Below are 9,940 nucleotides of genomic sequence, written 5' to 3'. Positions count from 1 at the left end.
GAAATTATCACTTAAATTTCCAATTTGAAAGTTGAAACATAAAATGTGAGTTTTCCTCTATTTTAAAAATTGACAGTTAAAATTGTCTTCTTTCTTTTTCTTTTTAGTATCAAAATGAGCAAATTGGAAAGTATATTTTTAGAGAAATGCTACTATATTGCTTCAGTTATACCACTCACTTTACCTCATTGATATAGCACCACTATGTAGTTGCACGTAAATTATAAATTAAAAACATAAACATTAAAGGGATAAAGGAAACCTAAAGTTTCAATCTTCCTCTTTTTATATTTTCAGACTCCATTTTGTTTTTAATTCTTTTTAATAAACCGCATTAGCATAACACCATATGATCATGCCACGTAAATGGGATAAAGTGAACGATATAACTAGGAAAGTATAATAGCAATAATCCATTTGAAAAATAGTGAAGCCCCCACCATTAAAAAGTAAGTTTTTGTCATATAAGTTCTGTACAGACAGAGACTACAGATCATTTCCCTTTTATGAAATTTTCTTGAAACGAAAGTGTATCTTACAAACGAAACAGTTCCATTCCAATATACAATTTGGCGTACACAAAGTTTCAAAGTATAATAAGATCAATGCCCCGAGGGAGTAAAAAGTGGATCAGACAAACCCCTTTACGGAATTTCACGGCACCCTTTGAGAATATTGCTTCAGAATAACATTAGTAGAGCACATATACAGGACAGGATGAATTCCTGGAAAACCTACTGTCAGTTCTTTACATCTTGGCCACCCGGCTGATACAGTTTAAATATATGGGACTGGTAGGAGGACAAAAAATCAAGACAAACCCATACAATATATATATATATATATATATATATATATATAATAAGACTGAAGGGCTCAGGAACTAAAAGGAGTCCTTTTCTGGTCAATTTCTCGTCACGGACTCGATTCAGTTGCCTATGAGTTTCCAGCATTCCTGAAATATGAAGCAAAGTATACTTGTTAAAGAAATGGTTGTAATCTTATGTTGGAAGTTCCCTATGTCGTAATTGCTCTTAACAATTTGTGAGATACAGAATCTCCTCGACAAACGCTGTGCCAAATCACAAACCTCTAAAGTACCAGCCATGGACGTGCAACACGGTTTCAATGTAATAACATTATGAAAGCATCATATTACATAGCTTTAAATGTCCAAAAGACACATTTCCTGTTCCCCAAGATGCATTAAAGAATCTTTATCTCAGGAAGTCGGTAATACGACGAGAGTTCCTCAATTTGTGATGACGGAAACATTGTTATGGATGATGCTCGTTCTTTACGATTTTTGTCTTCTCTGATAAAAGTGAGAGTAGCATACCCAACCATGTGAGAAAATCCTGACGATATGTTTGATACCTCATTTCTCCTATCAAGTATTGTGCTACCGCTTTTGATGTGTTATGGTCTGCTTGGTGCTTCACAAAGCTCCCCTAAAAAGCTCCTCTATCATACTATCAGTTCCCATAGTTCTAACAAAAACTACATCCAAATTTGATATAATATCATTATCTCCATGGATCTCTTCACAGAAACATATAATCGCGTGTCCGTAGACTATCATTAGAAAATTTTGGCCTAGTGTAAGGGAATATCATTTTCTTTAACTCTTTTCTATTGAGAATAAAGCTAAAAAGTGCAGGACACAGGTCAGAGAAGTGTTGGTATCAGACAAGCCGGACAAGCACATGGCACCTACATAGAGAAGTCTCATGCCGCATTGCCGTAAACCCAAACTTTTTATGAACCAAATGATCTACGGAAGTAAAAAACTTATGTTCAATAATCACCCATTTTGAGTAGAAATAAACAAAGAGAAAATATATTTGCAACCGTGAATTGTGCAACCGCCGCGTAATCGTTTTAAAAAAAGTGAATAAAACATGAGACCCACATGAAAAAAATTAATTTTTTAATAGTAGACCTCACTCTTTCAAAGCGATTACGTAGCATTTACACATTTCACAGTTGTATGTAGAATTACTCATTTTATTAAAGCACCAGCAGTTATGGAGCATCAAAGATTCAAAATGACAGGGTCACACATTTCATACTACTAATACTACCAGCATTTGTATTCAAGTCCTGACCTATATTTGTAGAATTTGAAGAGGCTTACCAAACAGAAGGATATGCTCCTGAGCGTCTGTCACACATTCACACGGAATAGGGAACTATACTAACAGATTTAATTTTCCACATGTAAGAACTTTACCTTGCAGAAGTTAAATGAGAACTATTTACAGCTCCTCTGGGAGCAATTACGCGCCGAGCCCTCATATCATGCTCCTTGCTGACACGCATAGCAGAAACTTCCTTTCCCATGGCAGCTACTTCTCTTCGCATCTTTTTGGCCTCAATTTCCATTGCTTTGTTCAATGTATCAACCTTTTTTGCCAACATCTGCTTAATTTTAGATTACAAACAACAGAATACATCAAGAGTATGAGGGGTCTGAGAGGCCGCAAAATAAAATGAACTGGTAGACCATCTAACCTCAATTGCATCATCCTTGTCCTTGAGTGTCTGATCTTTCTCATGGCAAGCTTTTCTCAGAGATATGACCTCTTTCTGTAACATATCATACAGCATTCCAGAAACGTAATCTTCCTGTTCTGGGTCCGTTTTCTCAATTGGAGTCCCATTTGCACTCTCCTTATATGTACCGTTCGTTTCACTAATTAGGGTCTCATCGCTGGTATTGGTGGGCATATTATCATTCACACTTGCAACTGGCATCAACTTATCTCTATCCAGGGATCTACTACCACCATCAAATGATCTAGATGAGATCTTAACATGCTTTAATAATGTGCTCGCATTACTAGATCTGAGAGTTCCATATTGTGAATTTGGTGTTCTCTTTGATAAAAACCCATTGGAGGATGATCTAGAGAAATTCTCGGCTCCACCTAGAGACTGACGCCTTGAAGACCCATTGCTTGTGCTTCTTCCTTCGGAAGCAATGCGGGAATTACCATTGGGTGCTTTAAGCCTTTCCTCTAAAACTTTAAATCGCACTTGGTATTTTTCCTAAGAAATCAAGTAATAGATCAAAAGTTGAGAAATGCTTTACAGCAAGTAATTGAACAGGTTAGCTTACTCACTTTAAGTTGCGCTTCTGCTTTTGCAGTCCGCTCAGCTACTGCCAATTTATCTCGGAGCTGTTGCATTTCTCCCTGCAGAAATAAGCAAAACATATTCAGTGCTCAAACTACCTTATATTTAGTCCGTGACTTGAAATGCAAAAGTTTTATATCACACAAGTGACATCTGCAACTAGCATTTCACGTAGTCTATCTATTCGTTACCCAGAGTCTTATCCCAATGAACTGTTTCAACATCCTGGTTATTTATACAAACTAGATAAGAATAGCTGTTCTCTCTCTCTCTGTTTACTCCACGTGTCATGAAAGAATCCCAAGTCACCTACCGTTATATAACTAAGCACGCCTTTTTTTATGAGAGGATTAAGCACATCATAATAAGAATAAAAGTTTGGATGTCAGTTCAAAAGGCTCCTTTCCCAGGATTATTCAAGCAATCAATACAATAAAAGTACAAGCTAAAAGCAGAAAATAGTCTCAAGAATATTCAAAGCTAAGGAAAAAATAGCTTTGTGAGTTATAGGAGTAGGACGCTCTAACGATTATTGGAAGTATCTTACAATAATGATATTTGCACAGCATTTAGGTAATTGAAAGAGTTAATTCGAGGAACATGGTAAGCTGGCATTGAACACATATTACTTGCCTGGAAAAATCTTCTTTCGTCAAGCCATTGCTTAACTGGCATCACTTTGTCATTGGCATCTTTCCATTCATTAGCAACCACAGTGGCAACACGATTTGCAGTAACCTTTGCACGAGCTACCTCCCGTTCCAAAGTTTTTCTCTCCTCCTAAGTGCAAGCCTGAAGGTTAGACTCAATTTGGAGCACTTCTAACACACTCAAAACAACTACCAGCTGTCTTTTGGAAGAACTAAAAATTCCAAGAGTAACAGTCATTACATTCATCTCTTGCACTTTTCGTTGATAATCACGCACAGCATTAGCAGCAGCACCACCAGCCAAAACAGCCTCCTCAAGCTCGCGAACAGTTTGGGTTAGCTTTTCAACCTCTGCAACCTTCTGCCGATGCATTTTGTCGAGGATTTTGTTCTCCTCCTGATATGTGAGCAAGACATGTCAAATCAAGCTGTAAGTGTATGCCTTGATTTACATGGATATTCTGAAATAGACTGTTATTGAATGAGAGAAAAACCTGGCATATTTCAATCTGCTTCATTAGCTCCTGGTTTTTGTTTTGCAGATCATCAACCAAAGATGCTTTAGCCATAGCAATCTGAACAGTTCTCTCAGCCTCGAGAAGAGCAGCCTCTTTGGATTTGGTAAGCCGGTCAAGCGCTCTATTGTCATCTTGCAACTTTGCTACCTAAAGACAAAGCATCATGCAGAGGCAGAAAATTCCTAATTACTCTCTCTAAGATGCTGATATATGCAAATGCATGAAACTTGGTGGTTCTAAGTAAAACATGAAGACCACAAACAACCAAATGAAGTCACAAAATTACGAGGTTAAAATAAATTAGACCTCCAGCCTGGCCAGCTTAAGCTCTGCCTCTAGTGGAGTTATAATGGCCTCAATGGGAGGCATTTCGTCATCCTTCTGTGCAGCATGCACTCTTCGAAGTGTGGCTTCAGCAGCAAATTGTGCAGCCAATGCAGATTTTTTCTCATCATTTATCTTCTTGATCTCAAGGTTCTACGAATAAAGATATACTCATTGTAATGAGGACAAAAATAACTTTTTCTTTTGGTTGTAAAATATAAAACTTTAATTAAGCGACTACAAGAGACATAAGCAGTACCTTGCTCTCCAAAAGAGCTTCGGTTGCTTTCAGCTTCTCATCCACTTTTTTCAGCTCATCCGTAAGCTGAAATTCAAAGATAATACTGAGAATCTTATAGATATGAATGGTTACATGTGCATTACTGTTCAACTGTCATATTTTGGAGGAGTCTGGTGAAGGTTTAATTTTTCAGGGTTTTGGTATAACTTTGTCTACAAGACTCAACTGTTTCAACTGTTTTTCCTAATTCTCTCCATATGGTATTCATTGTGGATATATCAAATGTATTGATGGTACTTCAAACAATGACTGATAACAGTGTCTTTTACCATATGCTTATTGGATAAGTTTGAGATTTATGCACCAGCTCTTCATTTTTTTATATATATTTATGATATTACTAAGCTATGTGATTAAAGAAGGCTGACAAAATCACTTTGATGTCCTTTGCTCACTTATCTAATATATATCATTACCCACTAATGCATATTTGGAGCATTGGAAGTTGGCAACAATATGCATCTCAGAGAAAATAGCTCCATCTGCCGTGTTGTTGTATGCAAAATTGATTTAGGTTGATATCCGTGATATATAAACTTTGAAATCCATATTAATATAATAGCACCTCTTCGACTCCCTTCTCTTTGAGGCGCTCCGAGTTCTTCAAGGACTTGACTTCTGCAAGTGCGTCTCCCAATTCCCGATCTTTATCTGTAAATTTATTCAAACGAACCATGCATCCAATTTTACATTTGATTTTATAAAGACCTAGAAGCATGAATACCAGTAGCATTCTTATCTCAATCAAGCACCAAACAAAGAATTCCAAAAAAAGACAAAAAGTAAAGGCAAAGAAATGGAAAGTGGCGCTCCATGGTTTAAATCAACTGCAATTTCTTCAAATAATGCTTGAATGACCAACAAAACTTTATTTAGGCAGTGCTGGGAACACACAAATTTATGTTTGCACATTAACATGATTTTTCCATGTAGCAAAAGAACTTAGTGGCTGCCTAAGCAATCACAAACAACATATAGAGACATGAAAAAAGTTAAAATGAATGCTGGGAGGAGCAAATTTTGGCCAAAAAACATATTTTCATAATTCTACCTGGTTATGCAGCTGATGTGCCAAAAAAAAAAGATTTCCATTCAATGGGACTCAGCACATGCTTGTTTAATGCTTTTACATTCCAAATCATCAGCAAGGTTGAAATGGGTTATTTAGTGGGAGATTTAAGTTGTGACTTGTCCTTTAGGGTATAGTGAACATCTGATTTGTGATCCTTGTTCAAGAGAAATGGTATCAGACCCAACCTGATAATAGCAGGTGGCTCAAGGACAGTATGACACGTTATTGGTTTTCCTGACAAGGATACTGGATGTTTGGAAACAATTTCCATCTCATCTCAATTCCTTTCCAAATATCATTCAAACACAAACACTTTCAAACTAATCATTACAACTTTCTCAAATCTTCATAAAAAAAATAATAAACATTTAAAATTTTCAAATCTCAAAACAAAAATTGTATTCTAACAATATTTTAACTTTATAATATTTTTTATTCAACTTTTTCTCTCCTTTTCTCAAAACCCAATAAATACTTAACTCAAACTATCTCACTACTATTCACAAACCATCTTACTACCATTCACAAAATTATCATCTCATCTCATTCCCCAAACATCCCCTAAGGATTTGAAAGGGAAAGTGTGGTACCCCAAAAGTGCTTTCAAGGAGCTTTTGTGATGAAAAATATTTTTAAGCTACCATATGTAGACTAACACGTTCTGAGGTCATGAAAAAAAATCCGGCACATACTAAATCAAGCTGGACTATAGTCAATTATGGATGCCTTAATAATGATTAGTCCTTTTAGAATATCATGCAGATGTTGCTAGTACCTCTAAAGTCGTGGCATGAGTCCTCTTTAGTAAGTAGAAACAAGGTTGGTTTCAAACGACATTTTCAATTAGACTAGTGGTTACAGTTTGTGGATCAGTTTTCATTTGAAGAGTATGATACCATCAAAAGTAACTCAGAAAGAATTTATTTTTCTGCCATCATATCTCTAAGCCTTAGCTACATGTTCGTCGCATCAATGTTCCATTTGTTTTGAAAGCATAATTGTTTTAGAAAAAAGTCCTTGGAGAACCTTTTTTTTATGAAACTTGATTAATCTGAGTCATGCAGATTGCATTCCCAGTAATCTTTTGTCAATGATATCTCTTTACCATAATTCCATAAAATTGATGCCCCAATCAACCTCTGATCGACCAAGGAAAAGAAAAACGAGAGAACCGAGAGGAGAGGGTTGACATTTTCCAACAATGCAATGCCTGATAATTTACTTACCAGGCCACCTCAACCATCACTCGATATACAAAGGCGCTTTTTTGTTTTGTTTTACCAATGCTAATTTATAATGAAAGCAGATATGCAAAATACACAAAATTACAAAAAAAAAAAAAATTATAATAATTTACTCTATCATTGGACAAGATATTAATCAGAGAGGAAGGAGAAAGAATCTTCCCCGTTCTTTCATTAATGGAAGTTTTATTTTTAAGGTTGGTCGAATTTAGACTCAATCTCTCTCCTTTTTTTTTCTTCCTCCGGATAAAGTTTTCCGGGAAAAGTTTTTTATCTGTTGCCAAAGAAGGAAAAATATAGCCACCTGATCAAACAATTAGAAATAAATTCTGTAACCAAAACGAAAAATGCAAGGCTTCCTAACTCCATTAAATGCTTCCAAACCATTCTAGTTTCATTGAGCTCGAGGAGATTGCAACCTTTGTCTTCAGCTAGCCTAATGCGCATGCAAACAAATTTTACCAGGAAAAAATAACAGAGAAAATTCTGAGCCGGACAAACAACGCGAGAGAGAGAGAGAGGGCGGGAACCTCGAAGTTCGTTCTCGAGACGGTTGAGCTCGACGCGGACGGGATCGGAGCCATGAAAGAAGGTGATGATGTCATCGACGTCGGAGCCAGCTCGCGACAAGACACCGGAGGCGGTGGCGTTGGGCTTCTTTGTTCGAGCCTTGAACGAAGAGGTCGAGGTCAGCACCGGCGCTGCCACTGCTTCCCCGTTGCAACCAATGTGATTGCTCGACATCAGAGATCCGCAGCAAAAACCAGAGAGAGAGGTCTGAGTGTGAGAGCGTTTAACTCAGCACAAGTATTATCTTTATTTTCTGAAGAGAGAGAGTGAGGAGATATATATAGTTGCATTATCTTAAGAGGGGTTTAAATGCCAAGGACAGAGACAGTGAGAGGTTGATTAGAGAGAGAGAGAGAGAGAGGTGAGTCTGCTAGTATGCATCGACTGTGTAGGTTTATAGAGTACACCCGCATTCAATTTTTGATTTTATGGGATGCTTTGGAGTGAAGAACGGGCTTCTCATGGATTATCGTATATTATAATAAATATGATCCATAAGTTTGCGTAGAAAATTAAAAAAAAAAAAAAACATTGCGACTAGAGTTTAGACTCTCGAGTCAACTTTGTGTAATATGAGTAGGGGTGTAAATTCAAACCGAAAAATTGGTCCGATCCGAAATCAGTTTTTAAAATGTAAAATCAGGCCGGTTTCGGTTCGGTTCCGGTTCTGGAATTTTTTGGACCGGACCGGACCAGTTGATTAAAAAAAATAAAAAATAAAATTTTTATATATAAGTTTTATACAAAATATTTTTTATATATTAAATATTAATATATATAAGTTTTATATATAATGTATAATTATAAATTTTTATGTGAAATTTTATATATAATATATATTCATATATGAAATAATTTCTTATTATAATTTATAAATTATAACTTAAAATGTTAATACTAAATCACTAAAAGTTTCTAACTAATACTAATATATAACTTATAACTATACCAATTGTCTAATATTAATACAATTATATAGTTTAATATATTAATAAAAGTATAAAACAGTTTTTTTTTTAAATCAAAAATTTTTTTTTATAAACAAATTTTTAATGATAAATTGTGAAACTTACATTTTAAAAAAATCGAAAAACCGAACCAAACCGGACCGAAAACTAGTAAAACCGAAAGTACCGGTTTAGGAAGATAACCGGTGCGTAATCGGTTTTGAAAAATACAAAACCAGTACATACCGATTCGGTCCTAGATTTTATTCAAAACCGGACCAGACCGGACCAGTTACACCCCTAAACATGAGATACGATAAACAACATTAATTAGCATTCAAGCTTGAAGCGTACTCGAGGAGGGAAGTTAATTGAAGTTAGTTGAAGTTGGGATGGGACTAGATCTAATGTTAAGGTTCCGTTTAGATAGTAAGATAACATGATATGATTTTAAATTAAAGTTTAATAAAATATTATTTTTTAATATTATTATTATTTTAGAATTTAAAAAAATTAAATTGATTGTTATATTTTATATGATAATTTGAAAAAATTATAGTGATGAGATTAGATAAAACTATTTATGTATTCAAACGGGATCTTAAGCTCATCTAGTTATATTTTTTACCTATATATTATAATAAAAAGCGATTGATCGTGAAGTAAAATTTGCAATATTTATTGTTACTTGAGGTTTTGACAATATTAAATATTTAAAAAATATTAATAATTCATTTTTTATATTATTTTTTAATATTAAAGACCGTATAATTCGAATATAAACTCAAGAGAATTTGGCCCCAAGCTCCTCTTTAATTCATCCAAAGTTCAACAAAATCTAAAAACTCTAATGCAATAATTAATCTTGACAAGGTGGAATGCTAAGTGCCTGTTTAGGTTTAAGTTTGGTGGCTTAAACAAAGCTTTTAACAGTCTAAAAACTCTATTCAATAAAAAAAATTGTATGTTTGATAAATTTATAAAAAAAAATATATATATTTGAAGTAGTTAAAAAAATAAATAAAAGTCTATTTTTTTAAAAAACACTAAATTAAAGTTTTTATTGAAAAGCCAATTGAGATAAGGCTACACTAAATTAAACTTTGAAAGCGATTTACGTGCATGTTTATTAAATAATAAACATTTCCTACCGATATTTAAACAGACACTATAAAT

General features: G+C 34.7%; 1 protein-coding gene across 1 annotated transcript; it reads right to left on the bottom strand.

The window, feature by feature from the left end:
• Positions 1-502: 502 nt before the first annotated feature.
• Positions 503-8,071, bottom strand: LOC109013349 (microtubule-associated protein 70-2-like). The gene is made up of 11 exons (XM_018995400.2): positions 7,778-8,071; positions 5,497-5,582; positions 4,890-4,955; positions 4,613-4,783; positions 4,283-4,453; positions 4,030-4,185; positions 3,772-3,918; positions 3,126-3,197; positions 2,515-3,051; positions 2,234-2,421; positions 503-955 (listed from the first exon to the last, which is right to left on the bottom strand). Exons 1-11 carry the CDS (start codon positions 7,989-7,991, stop codon positions 937-939), a joined length of 1,827 nt encoding a protein of 608 aa, XP_018850945.1. The 5' UTR covers positions 7,992-8,071; the 3' UTR covers positions 503-936.
• Positions 8,072-9,940: the final 1,869 nt, after the last annotated feature.

Source organism: Juglans regia, chromosome 3, assembly GCF_001411555.2.
Source record: "Juglans regia cultivar Chandler chromosome 3, Walnut 2.0, whole genome shotgun sequence".
NCBI classification, from domain to species: domain Eukaryota; kingdom Viridiplantae; phylum Streptophyta; class Magnoliopsida; order Fagales; family Juglandaceae; genus Juglans; species Juglans regia.
The sequence above is the reverse complement of the archived record's forward strand: the minus strand, read 5'-3'. Positions and strand labels throughout refer to the sequence as shown.

Bases quoted from the DNA above. Each gene is read 5' to 3' on its own strand.
- LOC109013349 (XM_018995400.2), bottom strand. From the start codon at position 7,991: ATGTCGAGCAATCACATTGGTTGCAACGGGGAAGCAGTGGCAGCGCCG. The intron at 5,583-7,777 runs GTTCCCGCCCTC...ATAAATTTACAG, and splicing joins TCTCGAGAACGAACTTCGAG to ATAAAGATCGGGAATTGGGA. The intron at 4,956-5,496 runs GTGCTATTATAT...TTTGAATTTCAG, and splicing joins AAGAGAAGGGAGTCGAAGAG to CTTACGGATGAGCTGAAAAA.